Source organism: Prionailurus bengalensis, chromosome C1 (genome assembly GCF_016509475.1).
Source record: "Prionailurus bengalensis isolate Pbe53 chromosome C1, Fcat_Pben_1.1_paternal_pri, whole genome shotgun sequence".
Taxonomy (NCBI): Eukaryota; Metazoa; Chordata; class Mammalia; order Carnivora; family Felidae; genus Prionailurus; species Prionailurus bengalensis.
This window is the reverse complement of record NC_057345.1, coordinates 71,262,208-71,277,790: the sequence shown is the minus strand read 5'-3', so window position 1 is coordinate 71,277,790 and position 15,583 is coordinate 71,262,208. Positions and strand designations below refer to the sequence as shown.

Sequence of the window (15,583 nt, the reverse complement as noted above, 5' to 3'; positions counted from 1 at the left end):
ACTTCAAAGCTTTAAAGAGATGACTTTAGTCATCCTGTCATGGCACTATGCTACTGGTGGTTTGTACCCAAGCACTCCTTGAACCTCCAGCCTCATCAGCCTGCACATACAAATAAGGGAATGGTGATGTTAATTCTTGAATTTTCCTGGCCTTATAGTTCTCTCACCACCAAACTCTCACCAGCCAAATTCTCCCACTTCCTGACAGTCGGGAGGTCTGTTTCACACGTGTTCAGGGAGACGTTTGCACCCATTGGGTACAATACTGCTTCACTGGCTCTGCTCAGCACTGGCTGTGCTAGTTGTCCCTGCGCTTTGTGAAGAATGATGCTCTCTACAGAACATTCTACCCTGGGTCTTCCCAATATGACACCTGGTGCCCTGTTCTAGCCAGGCTTCACCAAACTGCCAGAGTGTGTTTCACATAGAAAAAGAGAGAATCTTCCCCTCACTCTCTCCCCCATCTGTCACCTGGGCCCTGAGCGAGAACTGCCTGGCAGACAAGTAAATATCTTCTTCAGATTATGCCTATCATCCCTCCACCTTCCCCATTTGCCACATGGGGTGATGTCAAGGACTGCAGGAGAACCATATCATCCCCTCTATTTTTGCCAGCTCTGCCCTCTTTCCCCCAGGTCTCTATGAACCAACTTTCCTTCTCCTTCAGCCAAAAACCAAAAGCCTTTATGGGTATTCCCCTAGGCATATCTATGCCCTATGGGTGGGTCACTGCCTCATCGTCCCAGTCTCTATTTAGGCTGGGCCAGGTCCACAATGCTACTCATTCATGAAGTTTTCTGGTTTCAGTGAGCTCATAAACACAAGAAAACTGAGGATCTGATGATAGTTGGAGCCATCAGCCAGTGTAGATGATCAACACGAGGACTAACCCTCTCCCATCCTGTAAAGGGAGTCAGAGTAGCAAACAGAAGAACTGCTCTGGGGGAGCTTACTCACTAATTTCATCATGATTATATATTGAGCGAAGTGGAGCCCAACAAGGAGAAAGTATTTGGCCTAGACGTCATTTGTACCTGGAGCTGAGAGGAAGGTATTCATTTCTGTGGGTTTCAACACAAGACAGAGGTTTAGTCTTTGACTTTAAGTTCTGCCAGGGCAGGAGAAAGGCAGGGAGTCGTGGAATCCAGATAGAGAGATAGGCACACCACCCTCATAACTTCAGAGGAGACAGGGAGACAGACAACATGGGTAGTAAGGTAGCTCTTTGTTCAACGGTGCACCATGGTTTAGTGACCAGGATGCTCAGAGCTAGCTGTCCAATAAGAAGACACTATTTTATCCATGACCTCAGAGCCTCTTACCTTTTTACTTGAAACAGGACCTCCAGTCATTCATTCTGGAATCAAAGACCTCAAGGTCTTGAAAACGACCCAGTCTGGATTTGAAGGATTCATCAAGGACCAGTTCACCACCCTCCCCGAGGTGAAGGACAGGTGTTTTGCCACCCAAGTGTACTGCAAGTGGCGCTATCATCAGTACAGAGACGTGGACTTTGATACTACCTGGTAGGAGTGTGTGCTAAGGCCTGGCGCTGGCTATGCTCTCTTCCCGTTACTAAACCTACGTGGAAATCTTAGCTGCTATTAGCTAAAGTGACCTTGAACGGACCACCTAAATTCCCTGACCTTTTGGTTTTTCATCGATTATATCAGTAGTTCTCAAACATTTACTGTGTGTCAGAATTCCCTGGGGGGCTTAGTAGAAGGCAGATTACTGGACATAACTCCAGAGGCTCTGATTCTGTAGGCCTGGGGTGGGGCCTGAGAACTTGCACCTCTAATAAACTCCCAGCTGCTGCTGCTGCTGCTGGACCAGGAACCACACTTTAAGAACCACCATATCAGGTGAGGATAATGATATTCGGCTTTACTACCTCACGGTAGGTACAGAGAGGCCTAAATGAGGGTGACCAACGCATCCCAATTTTTCAAGGACTTTTCTGATTTTAACACTGAAAAGTCCCACGCCCTGGAAAACCCTTTGATTGGTAGGCAAACTGGGACAGTTGGTCACTCTGGGCTAAACTCGAAATGAGATGATGTTTACAGAAGCAGTTTATAAATGATAAATGTGTTAACAACGTAAAGGTACGCCTATCATTATAATATCCTTGGCAAACAGGAATTAGGCCTCTGGACTCTGAGTTTGCTTTTTGACCAGGCATCTCATTCCTCTGCTGAAGTTCTCATTGCTAGAATCTACTACTTTCTGATGAGCTAGTATCTGCCCCCTGGTAGCTTCTTCCCAGTGGTATAGTTCTGCTCTACTCCTTTTATTATGTGATGTGTCTGAAAATACTTACAGAGAACTTCACCTCAATCTTCTTTTTCCCGCGTGTTCCCCATTGGCAGCAGGCTGATGTATTTCTGTTAGAGCACAAAATTGAACATGGCAGAGTCAGGGTCTTAGCTGGGCCACCCACTCAGGAAAGGAACTTAGTGTGGATCATATAACTTTCAAGATTCCTCACGTCTAAACTGGGGATAATAATAGCACCTGCCTCAGGATATTGAGAGAATTCAATGAAGCAATCACATAAAACCCAAAGCACAGAGCCTGGCACAGAACAAAACCCCTAAAAACATAATAATTCAAGGAACTGGCCAGTCTGAGCAGTAAGAGGGTTGGAGTATTTGGAGGTCCTCTTCATAAGCTCATCAAATGTGATGGAGATTTACCCTGGAATGCCCGGTGGGCCCTAGTTCCAGATGATGAAGATAGCCTAGTGACACTCAATACCTTTGTTGAATAGGGTGTGTGTGTGTGTGTGTGTGTGTGTGTGTGTGTGCATGCATGCACATGTGTGGGTAAAAAAAGGGGGAAGTGAGGTGTTTTTTAGGGGGCATTACCAGATATTAATCTCTTCTTTTTTTTTTTAATTTTTTCTTAACATTTATTTATTTTTGAGACTGAGAGAGACACAGCATGAACGGGGGAGGGTCAGAGAGAGAGGGAGACACAGAATCGGAAACAGGCTCCAGGCTCTGAGCTGTCAGCACAGAGCCTGACGCGGGGCTTGAACTCACGGACCGCGAGATCATGACCCGAGCCGAAGTCGGCCGCTTAACTGACTGAGCCACCCAGGCGCCCCGATATTAATCTGTTCTAAAACCAGCAATAAAATTGTTTACTGCAGGGAGAGAAGGTCACCGCTTCTTAGCTTTATAATGCACTCCTAAAAGGCCACCCTATGAGTCCTTAGTTGTTTTTTCTGTGTTTTAGGGATACTGTTCGGGATATTGTCCTGGAGAAATTTGCTGGACCCTATGACAAAGGCGAGTACTCGCCCTCTGTCCAGAAGACCCTCTATGACATCCAGGTGCACTCTTTGAGCCGGGTTCCTGAGGTATGTTTTGTCACTTGCCATTCTGAAGACTGAGAGAACTTGTTGTGTCTCCTGTCAGCGCTGACAGAAGAGTTGAGAGTTAAAATAAGACAGTGGAAGACACATGAAAAATGACATCTGTTGTTGTTCAAAAGCTTGTTATAGCAAGTGAGAAGAGAGCAAAAAATGGAAAAATCTGTCCAACCTGAAAACATGGGCCACTGCTGTAGTTCTTTAGTTAGTCGAAAATTCTTTGGGTCCTTACAACCTGCCACAATTTAAGCCTCATATCAGGACACTCAAATGCCTTGAAGGAGGGATAATTCGGCCAAGAGTCTATGTTTCAGGGTAGCCGGAGAATGAAGGATAGATGCAGACAGATTCCATCCATCCATCCATCCATCTGATGTTATTGAGTAGTTATTATATCTCTGTCAGCAGATGAAGAATACAAAGATAAATTAGACAGTGTGCCTACCCTTAAAGTGTTCATCATTTGGTAAAAGAAGACAATAAGTAAACTAACGATCCAGTAAAGCATAAAGCATTATAGAAATACAGAGAAAGGCACCTAACTCAGGTATGGAAGATTGGGCCAGCCAGGCTTTATGGAGGGAGAGGTGTTTGAGTTGAGTCTTAAGGGTCAAGTAGGGGTTGGTTATCTGAGTTCACACTCAAGGGTGAGGGAGCATGGTAGGTATAAGACAGGAGCAGCATGGAATAATCATTTGCTGTTGAGGTTTTGGCATATGTGAAGTGCCAGGAATGAACATCTTTCCATGTGCCTAAGGATGAGGCAGAGATCAGACCAGGAGGATCTTTGTGGGCTTGTTTATAGTCTGTATTTTATTTTCAAAGCTCTTAGGAGCCACGGAGGGGTTTAACCAAGGTGTAGCACTACTGAATTTGCACTCTAGAAAGATCACTTTAAAAGAAGGGTGGTAAATTAAAAGGACAGCAGACCACAGATGAGGAGACCTGCAGGGAGGGTATTGGGAGGCAGAAATCTGGCAAAGAGGGTCTGAAGTAAGTAAAGCCATGATGGGTGGAGAAAAAGAGTACCAGTCTTAGACATGGGCAAGAGGGATCCTGCCATGACGTGGAACTTTCCAGGATGTTTTCTGGCTGTCCTTTCTCCACTGGATGAAGAGTCAGTGGGGCCAAGGCAACAAATCCTTCACAGGGGCACACATCCCTTTACAGTTTCTCTGGATACCTGCACCCCAGAATTAACTGCCCAAAGAACCCTGAGACCACTTTTAGAACCTGCGCAAACCTCTTCCCCAGATCCACCCTCTGGAGGCAGATCATGCCATCAGTGTGTATACCCTTGGGCCTGCGAGTGGGCAAAAGGGTGGAAACTGCTTACAAACACTCAAGCTAGCATGTCCACATGAGGCCAAAAGAGAGGAAGGGATGGGCCAGGGGCTGGGGTCTGGCTCTTCCCACACTACAACATCCTGCATTGCAAGCAGTCAGAGAAATTTCAATTAGGTTCTGGCTTTCCAGGCTGTTATGAAGGTATATTTGTCAAGTAAAAAGGATAGAACATATTTCACTTAAAAATTTCTTGCTTGGGGGCATTTGGGTGGCTCAGTTGGTTAAAGGCCAGACTCCTGGTTGTGGCTTAGGTCATGATCTCATGGTTCATGAGTTTGAGCCCCACATAGAGCTCTGCACGAACAGTGCAGAGCCCGCTTGGGATCCTCTCCCTCTCCCTCTCCTCCCTCCCTGCAAAAAAACCAAAATGTTGCTTGCCTGATTCATAACCTTAAACATCTGGCATGTGGGCCTCCAATTGTACTCTTACCCCAGGGTCTGTAAATGTTCAGGATAGGCTAGAGAGGAGGAAACAGACTGAGGAAGAATTTAGGAGGTTGACTGGCCACCACCAGGAGGCCAGTTAATATCCTGAAGTTCTCACTGTTTTCTGACCCAAGGAACGCTTACTTTTCTGAAAACCGATTTTGTACTTGGAGGGGGAAAGAATGCGTCCACCATCTAATAATGGGACTAGCAGGAGACAACTGTGTCACGCAGTAGAGGAACATCAGAAAGTGTCTCAGAGACGGAGGTGGAACTTGAGTAATGGACTCACGGGCAGTTGGGTTACTGGGGAGGAGTGACAGAGAGATAGATTCACAGTTGCCCAATGTGATCCATATTCCTTTGGATTCCAGATAGAAGATATGGAAATCAGCCTGCCAAACATTCACTACTTTAATATTGACATGTCCAAAATGGGATTGATCAACAAAGAAGAGGTAAGAGAACTTTAAAACTATTTAAAGAACGTCTACCCTCCTACCCCTGCACCCTTACCTGTCTTTATAAAATTGGGATGATAATATCACCAACCCAAACTCTTAACAGCTGTTGCTTTTGGAATATTTATAGTTGCCACTGATTAGAGTCCTCTTAGATTCTGGGCCTTTCAAAACCTGGGGCTGGAATGCCTTAGAGGTGGATGAATGATTATGGAGGAGGGTTGGAAGCTAGAGAGATTAAAAGACAAAGAAAGAACAGAGTGTGCCAGAGGAGACAGCTCGGAGATGTACTTCGAAAGTGCTGCACAGGGTCACAGCTTTGTTATTCTTCCATCATGAGGCAATAAAGAGAAAAAAAAAGATTCTATTTCCCTTTTCTTTCATCATCTTTAACTTTTGACTAAGTAGTCAATTTAAGTAGCATATAAACAGAAAATGTAAACAGAAAGGAAGAAAGACTGTTTCCAACTGTAATTATAGAAAGCAAGATGAGGGGGTGCCTGGGTGGCTCAGTCGTTACACATCTGACCCTTGATTTTGTCTCAGGTCACGATCCCATGGTTTGTGAAGCTCTGCACTGATGGCATGGAGCCTGCTTGGGATTCCTTCTCTGCCCCTACCTCACTCGCATGCTCTCTCTTTCAAAAATAAATAAACAGAAAGAAAGGAAGAAAGAAAGAAAGAAAGAAAGAAAGAAAGAAAGAAAGAAAGAAAGAAGGAAGGAAGGAAGGAGAAAAAGAAAGAAAGACAGACGAGGAAATGCACTTTTTGAAAGGAAACCTTGTTTTGCAAAAACACCCTGACTTGTTTTAAGCCATGGCAGAAGGTTAAACCAAGTGTGTCTGACTAGACAGCCTGAAGTAGTGTGTCCTGGGAGATTGGAACTGTCTTTCCCCTCTTGAGCCATTTTCAGAATGGTAGGATTTCTCTATTCCTGTTTCTGTCCTGCAAATTATGTTAATGGGCTCCATCAGGCTGTGCTACCACAGCTGTAGGTGGAGGCTGGGGAACAGCACTGGGAAACAAAGGCTTAGGCACCTGGGATAGCTTCTAGAGAACTGTGAGTCACAGACGAGAGCAACATTGATCCCAGGTACTGTTCATTCAACTGAACAGGGAGGCAGCATCGTTTATGTCACTGGAAGGAAAGGATGTCGATTACCAGAATACCATTAATTAGAATTAACGCCCTTTAAAATAATTACCGTCTAAAGGGCAAGAGAGGGACCTGAAAGTAATCTTGGCCATGTCGACCAAAGGTACAACAAATGGGCCCCAAACAGAAAAGGGTCAAGGTCATGACTGGAGCAGTGCTCAGCTGAGGAACCAGCAAAGAAACGAGGTCTCCTCAGGGCCCCCAAACACCTGTGACCTGCACTGATCCCAGCTCAAAGATGTGTCACAGGGCTTGCCAGGTGTGTCCCTATATCCAAGAAGTCAGACTTGCAGCTTCCTCAGCTCCCACCCGAAGCCTGCGTGGGGGCCCCGAGACGGGAAGGCCCAGATCCTTGGGGCCAGGGGTTCGCGTGAAGGCACCTGAGAAGCCACACAAGTTGTCCTGACTCTGTGTCTGTGCTTTGGGGTTGGAGGGTGGGAGCTGCTCTCAGGCCCTCAGCCAGCAGGCGTGTACAGAGTGAGGGCAACACATGAGAAGCAGGGAGTCAGGACGCACTGACAACAGCAGAGAAGTGACAAATGACAGGGTGGGAAGACAGAACATCTCTAAATTTACAGCTGTCTGAAACCACTTAGTATTGGGCTAACAGCCCTGAGGACCTCAGATGTTCCTGAAGGCGTGGTATGATCGCATTGGACATTGATAGGTGTTCAAAGTGAATTCTCAAGCAAAGACCAAATTATGTTCACCACATTCTGTTTAAAAAGCAGAGATAGATAATGTATTTGAGAAACATTTATATCCCAGTGATTAAAATCTTTCAAACACTCTTAAATTTTCTGGACAATCAACTCATCCCTCCACTATTGCCAGAAAAATAAAGCACTACCCTGCTTCAAATAACTTGACTTTAGTGCATATACGTTTTTCCTATTTAGTGAGTTGTTGTTTTTGGTTTTGATTTAATATTGATTCATAGAAAACAGGAGAGGTCTATTTTAATGCTTCTGAAGTTGCCATGTGGTTTTTCTACAGGTCTTGCTACCATTAGACAATCCCTACGGCAGAATTACTGGAACCGTCAAGAGGAAGCTGACTTCGAAGCTGTGACAAAGTAGCTACCATCTCCAGGAGCCTACTCTCAATTGAGGATTTCCTTCAGCCTCTTGTGATGCTGGAAATCATAGCATGTAACCATGCAAATTTTCAAACTAGTATGTTGATTTATAGTGTTAATTTTCCTCCTGTATGAAAGAATTCTTCTGCTCCTAGCTCAGCAAGGTGTTTTGTGATTAGTAATTATAACATGCTTTATGGATGCAGTTTACTTTACAAATGCTACACGGTATTAGAACAGTCATAAATCAAGATTTCTTTTTAGTTGTCTTGTGCCTTCCTATCTTGGAGACGCTTTAGAACCAATTCACTAAGAAAATAATCATGAATTAATGGATGTGTCATATCAATTACTTTGTGCACAAGTTCAAAAGTAAGCACTGTTTTCATCCTACTGATGCAAAAACTGCTTTTGGGTACTGCAGAAAATATAACGACAAAATCATCTTTTGAAACCTTTCACCATTGTGACTTCAATTGGACTGAATATTTGGATTTCTAAGAATGCTCTAGCATATGTATCACTGGGAATTTATTTATACTCTAAAAATACTTTTATAATCTTAATGTATTGGTTTTATGACTTTTACAACTCTTAGAGAATATATAGTACACACTGAAAAAAAGTATAACTTATTTTTCTTTGAATAAGGTCTCACTTTGGCACAAAGAACCCATCTAATAAGTGCTGAGTCAATATATCAATCAATGAATATACATATAGAAAGAAGACGACACTCTATACAAATATCAGTGATGATGATTTCTAGATTGTGGGATTAGGAGTGATTTTTATTTTTTGCCATGTGCTTTTCTGAATCTTCCATATCTGAACATTTATTACTTTTATAATCAGAGAAATAAATATAATTGATGATTTAAAGATATATACAGACTTGACTGGTGATTATCTTTGTATCAGTTGAGTAACACTATATATATATGTTATATATATATACTATATATAATATACATATATGGTATATATCATATACCATAGAGCTTCATAAACTATAATTAAACTGTAATTTTAGAAACCCATGATGAAAACCTGTCCACATGAACATGGAACCTTCTTCCATTTAAAAAATCTACACTTATTAACTTTTTTAAATCTCCATTTTTTATAAATGCTTACATATAAGTACTTAGTATTATTTGATAATTCTGCTTCATTCCCCTTTGTAATACTACATAAGCTAGCATGGTATAGTGTTTAATTTCACAAACTCACTTAAATCCTGGATCTACTTCTTTCTAGCTATATGATAAGTATCCTCATCTGTAAAATAGAGGTGAAATAGAATCTAACTCAGAAGTATTTCAAGCATCAAATGGGTTAATGTTTGTAAAGTGCTGTGATAATGTTTATGGCTGACACACAGAAAATTCTGTACGGGGCACCTGGGTGGTTCAGTTGGTTGAAAGCTCAGGTCATGATCTCACGGTTTGTGAGATGGCTCTGTGCTGAGAGCATGGAGCCTGCTTGGGATTCTCTCCCTTTCTCTTTGCCCCTCCTATGCACTCTCTCTCTCTCTCTCAAAATAAATAAATATTTTTTTAAAAAAGAAATTTCTGTATGTGTTTGTTAAATGAAATATCTTGTCTTCTTTTCGTGTGTTATTAGACCCAAGTAGAAAATCTTCTTTGGACTTTATGAGTGAGGTGAGAGATGGGAGGCCGGAGAGCAGCAAGCCCTAGAAAATGCTGGAAACCCCACACAAGCTAGTGCCTGCTGGGAAAGAACACGAGATAAGCAGGATGAAATAATATGATAAGGAAAGTTTTGTGCCACACTGAATACTCATGTTACAAAATGGGCTTCTATATCATGTCACTTGGGTGGCCAAATTGCTTAGTACATTTTATTCCTCTGCTGATTTGATAATCCTGTTTAAAGAGGAATTTAGAATTTAACATGATTTTTTCTAAAAACAAACAAACAAACAACAAGAACAAAAAACGTAGGCCCTTCTTACTAGCTATTATCTTGGTCAGGAAAGTTTTAGAAACATTGTATTTGCTTCAGAGAAGAAATTGATGTTAGAGCAGAATCCTTAGACGTTGTGGCCCGTTTTGAACATACATGCATTGTGCTTCTCCTGAGTCGATTGCAAATGAGCTATTGGATGTTGTATCCCAGGTGTTATTTCCCAGGCAGGAGAGCCTGGAGTCTGAAATTTTCAAGGGCCAGAATCCTATTTTGTGAAGAATGTTTTCTTGTGCTTAGAATTGTAAATTATGCTGAAAAACAGGCTTTGGGTTTCACCCGGTTTTGTCAGTGCTGGCAGAGGAGCAGGCCAGCCTGAACTACAAACACCGGCCAGGTAATTTGTATCAAAACATTTTGTAATTTTGTTATAGAAGCTACAGGCTCTCTGTTCCAGTTTTACTGGGAACCCCACTTGCTCTACAGTGCTTTCTCTTCCCTTCCCCCCATCCTTACCCCGGCCCCATCTCAAGTACTTTCCTGGGGGAATAAAGCAGGTGACTCCAGCCCATTTGCTGCCTGGAGGCAGTTTGCCTGGCACCCAACAGAGCAGCTGTCATCTGGGGCTTGTGGTTTCAGCAGCCAAAATTCTAAGACTTAGTCGAAATCCTCTAAAGTTCATCTCAGAACTTTCATTGAAACAGCCTCAGAAAATGCATTCCATTCCTTTTCCTTTTTAGTCAGACTTAAGTTCACACCTTTCTTCCCCTTTAGTAACCTGCTTTTTCTCCCTTTGTTCTCAATACAATAGAAATCACTCTTTGGAAACAGTGTTTTTACTTGTTTGTTATTGAAACAGAATTTAGCTTTTTCAACCACGTGCAAAGATTTAACTACAGAAATCTGAACTTCTTTCTAACCTCCTAGGCCTCGTTCAGAAAGAGCATTGATTTTTTTTTTTTTTTTCCCTCCAGACTAGGGACTGGATGGACTTTGCCTTTTGGAGTCTCCTTTGCAAAACCTTTGTTTAACTTCTGCTTCCTTAGCTGCATTTTGGAGGAAACCAGAGCTTCTTTCTAAAGTCATGGATTTCAAGCCTTCTAACTCACTGGGTTCTTCCTGCTTCCAAATAATGGAAACTTTTTCTCTTTGAATTTTTCATAGTCTTTGTTCCCATTTCTGTCAGAGTGCGGCTGCCTTTTGTTCTTCCATTTGCCTGGGCTCTTTTTCAGGAATTCTTAAGGTTTTTAGATTCTATGGATATCCCATTGAGAAAGAGTGGCTATGGACCTTCTTCCCAGCAAAGTGCTCATTCATGCCTCTACAGGGACCTCAATATCTGCCAAAGAGGTCATTTACACTCAATCCTTAAAGTGTAAAAGATTCCACTGGAAATTTACACATAAGGAATATATTCAAATAAACTTGGAAGGAAGGTACACTGATTCCCTTGTATGAGAAAGGGAAAACAGTGTGTTTAGGATAAAAGAGAAGGACCCCAGATATACAGGGGAAAAGACATTGTAGAACATGACAGTGTTGTGAGTTTTACTTGAATGGTGGAGGGAGCGGTGACACATGTAACTCAAATTATTTGATTCTTAGAAAATCATAGAAATTGAATGCTGACATAAACTTCTGGTTGGATTTGTTTATTTTACATAGGAGGCAATTGAACCAACAGAAGTTAAGAGACTGGTACAGGGTTTTACAGAAAAGTCAGCAACAGATCAGAACCCAGATCTGCTAACCCGTAGTCCAGGGTCCCTTTCCTCCTCCAATGTGGATCCATAGCTTCAAAGTTTTCCTTTTTAACTCTGTGTAAATTAGGCTAATGTTAACTTACTCCGCATTCTGCGTGCACACCATACAGAAGGTTGATGAATAACCTACAGACATTAGGGTAGCTAGGAGAAGTCACCTTAGCATTAAAAATTAATTAGGAAATCTGCCTGAATAGATAATTAAACAGACTGATGTCAACCTAATTGGCTCAAATTAATGAATGCAGATCTACTTAGATTTTTAAAATTTTATCTTTAAAATTTTGTTGATGTTTGTTTTTGACCCACACACATCTTCATTAAAATCACAGACCAGACGTATCAGAGGGCTCCCTTTCATTAGTCTCACAAAACCATTTTGAATGTCATTGAATGTTCATTTTGAATTAGGGATGAGATGTATTTAGAATTCACCAAATGCCTCAACTAACTTAGGTCTTTGGGGACCAATAAAAACTTATATGCATTTTGCTCAGCACATTTCCCTTAACTCAGCATAACAATTTTTCATGGAGCTTAAATAATGCAAGTTTTTTTTTCCTTTTATGTGCCCTTATGAAGATAAAGTATCTAAAACCACCCCAAATCCAAGGACCTAAGAAAGTAATTGTTTTATCTTTTAGCAGCATTAGAATGTATCAAATGAACAGTATTTGGACTGAGCATATGTTTGCTCATTCTGTGACTCTTCTGGGCTTGATATGGAGTGAGAGCATAGTAATAAAATCATACTTTAATGTAATTTTCCTGTTATACTAATATCTGTACTATGTACTCTTATTCAATTCTCCGTCAGTCTTATGAGACTGGTATTATGGAAGGGTTGCTACTTTCCCCACAGCATCCATCCTCCTGTCTTTGTGTAGCTGAATACTTGGCTATCTGAAATAAACACTACAGTTCCCAATCTCCCCTATAGCTAAGTATGGCCAAATGATTGAAGTTCTTGTTACAGAGATATGAGTATTAGTGCTGGATGCAACTTCTCAAAACAGGTACCCTTCTTTCCTTCTTGGCTGGAATACAGTTGTGATAAACGATGCTCAAGCAGCCATCTTGGACCACATAGGAAGCTATGTATTGAAGATGGTGGAGGAACACACTAGGAGAAGACTGAGACCCAATGACTGCGGGGTGGCTGTCCTGACCCTGCTCTGCTTACCTTCAGACCTCATATATACAGTAGGGAAATCTTATTTGTCTAAGTCATTGTTATTTAGATTTTCAACTGAAACCAGCCCTAAATGGTATACGTGAGCTGTTCTGTCCCAATGGCGACGTGCTGTAAGTATGAAATGTGCAGTGGCTTTTGAAGATGTGTTTTATTATTTTGTTCTTTATTTTTATTTTTTTTAAGTTATGCATCCACTTTAAAGGGCATTCCTTTTTTTTTTTAAGTTTATTTATTTATTTTGAGAGAGAGAGAGAGAGAGAGAGCGAGGGAACAGCAGAGAGAGAGAGAGAGAGAGAGAGAGAGAGAGAGAATCCCAAGCAGGCTCCGCACTGTCAGCGCGGAGCCGGACGTGGGGCTCCGACTTATATACCTTGAGATCAGGACCTGAGCCAAAACCAAGAGTCAGACGCTCAACCAACTGAGCCACCGAGGCGCCCCATAAATGTATTTTTAAAAGATTGTAAAGTATGTCAATAATTTTGGTATTGTGCATGGAAACAGTAATATTTTGGATATGTTAGATGATTTTCCTGCTCCCTTGTGTGACCACTAGAAAATTTCATTAAAAAATGTGACCGCTAGAAAATTTTAAGTCACACATGTGGCTCACATTATATATTTATTGGACAGTGCTGACCTAGTGTTGCTTTGCTCTGTGTCTGTAGCTGCAGTAGAGAACAGGTGAAGTACCTGAGGCTGAGGGGAGCCGTATAACTGCCCAAGTTCCCCTTTCAAGTAAATGGTGGGGCTGGCCTCAAGCTCAGGTCTATAGGAGCAGCCTCAGTCCTCCCACCCACTGCGGCACGGTGTAGATCAACCCGTGTCATTGGGTTGCGGCACAGGAGAGGAACACAGTCCCAAACACGAATTTATTTGTTTGTTTGCCTCTTTATTTATTTACTTATTTATATTTTAATTCCAGTGTAGTTAACACGTAGTGCCAAACACAAAGTCTTAAAAACAGGAACTGCTGGTTGCTTGAGGAGTTTTCCTGAGCGTCCTTCAAAATGTTTGTAATTGTGAGTTTTATAGTCTTATTTTCAAGTTGTGTATTTCCTGGCACAGAAAAGTAAGAGTGTGACCCACTGAAAAAGGAAATGAAGCACAATTTACCAAATGAGTCTGCTGTGTTTAATTTAGAAAGAAGACGTCTGACTTGCAACGTTGCCGTAGATGTCTCTGCCCCACAGATGACAGAGCTGGAGAATCTTGTGGAAGGTCTGTCCTTGCTGCTTTACCTGACTCTTCTGGAAACTTAAGGCCTCTAAGCTCTGTGATCTCAGATGCTTAGATGATAGCATATTCTATCTTGTGGCATACGTTCCCTTATTTTGTTGTTTATAGGTCTGGCTTCCCCAGGCCATGGCCTGCTCCACAGCTACCAAGGGCATCAGTATTATTTACACCTTAATTCACTGACCTCTTTCCCACCTCTGCTATGATAAAGGTAGTAGCTCTGCCCAGGCACCTCTTCTGTGGAAGTCTGGCACATTTTCCATTTGGAGATTGCCTGGCACCTCCAGCTTTCAGGATTTCTCCCTGAAGATAATGGTGGACAGGAAAACCCTGCACAACTGCGGTAAAGAGACATCAACCTAGGTATGTTCTGGTGGGTAGTCAAAGACTTCTCTTGCTTTTATTGACAGGGTCCTCCATTATTCTGCCCCAGGGCTAGGCAAGATGCAACTCTTTTCTTGAGGTTCGAAAAGATACAACACGGCCGCAGTCACCAAAGAATGAGATGTGATCGTTTTACTCTCTTTCTCTCTATGTAGAACGGCCACCACTGGCCAGCAATGGTACCCAAACCACTTAATTGCCTATGGAGCTACAGCATGAAGCTAACGAGCTGCTCATTACTGTACCCATTGCTCTCTCTTTCCTTCCTGTGGCTTCTGTTCCTGGTTTAGAAGCAGAATTAACAAGTTTTCTCATAAGAAGCATATCTGTCCTACAGCAGTCTGCTCTTTGAACATTTAACTTCATCTTCCAAGTCATTACAAAAAACACTTAATGGCTCTGTGCCCAGGCCTGACCCCTGCAGATCCCATTTGCAATGACCGTCAAAGGCAGATGGGTCACCACCAGTAAGTACTCTTTGCATTTGGCTTCCAAATATAGGAGTGGTTGGGCAACTGAGGGTCATTAGACTTTTCCAAATTAAATTCCTTCAAAGATCTATTTCTCTAATGCAACACAAGGATAGCATGTGCCCCTGACCGTGTATGCTAAGCTTAGAGAGACAAAATCCATGTTCTCATAGGGTACTTATTGAGGATAGAACGAGGAGACTGCCACCAACTGGTCTCTGAATATGAAGATTATTCAATAGTCACCATGTCCATTAAGTATCAAAAATGATGCTCAAAGCTGCTGCACATTCCAGCTCAGTGTGTGCCACCTTGTTTTCTTTTCAACCAAATCTACTTATAAGCTCTAGTTCCTGAATTAATTTACTCTGAGGAGGCTCTCTGTGTGTTCTTTGCTTTACATCAGGGGTCTAAATTTCATATACCTTGTAATGACAATGTAAAAGTGTGCAGTTGCTGGCTGCAAGGTATTAGGGAATTAAAAAGATTGTAATAAATTGGAGTTTTCAGGCTCACCTAGAAGACTGCAGATGTAGTTGTAAGAACACAAACATACTGCACTAGCCAAAGGACAACATGTCAGCTTAGATTCCACTGAAAAGAGACCAGTTTGTGACCTTGCCTTTAAATCAATTCATTATAGTCCTTTGTAGAGTCTGAACCGGAGGCTCAAATGCGGGGTGGGGAGGAGAGGTGGAGTGGCAATTATTTTTTTTTTAAATCCTTCATGATTCTGATATCCTGTCTGCCCCTCTGGTT

General features: G+C 42.1%; 2 protein-coding genes across 3 annotated transcripts in view; one reads left to right on the top strand and one right to left on the bottom strand.

Annotated features, from left to right (window-relative positions):
• LOC122480700 (uricase) overlaps positions 1 to 8,733 on the top strand; it is an 80,238-nt gene extending 71,505 nt beyond the window's left edge. For both annotated transcript variants that reach the window (XM_043575440.1, XM_043575439.1), the window contains exons 5-8: positions 1,340 to 1,526; positions 3,244 to 3,367; positions 5,527 to 5,610; positions 7,766 to 8,733. In XM_043575440.1, the coding sequence (XP_043431375.1) occupies positions 1,340 to 1,526; positions 3,244 to 3,367; positions 5,527 to 5,610; positions 7,766 to 7,840 (470 nt within the window). In that variant the 3' untranslated portion in view covers positions 7,841 to 8,733. The remainder of the gene's footprint in view (positions 1 to 1,339; positions 1,527 to 3,243; positions 3,368 to 5,526; positions 5,611 to 7,765) is intronic.
• DNASE2B (deoxyribonuclease 2 beta) overlaps positions 1 to 15,583 on the bottom strand; it is a 75,307-nt gene that overhangs the window by 39,353 nt on the left and 20,371 nt on the right. The window contains exon 2 of the mRNA XM_043575436.1: positions 2,324 to 2,387. The gene's annotated coding sequence lies outside the window, so the exon portion shown is untranslated. The remainder of the gene's footprint in view (positions 1 to 2,323; positions 2,388 to 15,583) is intronic.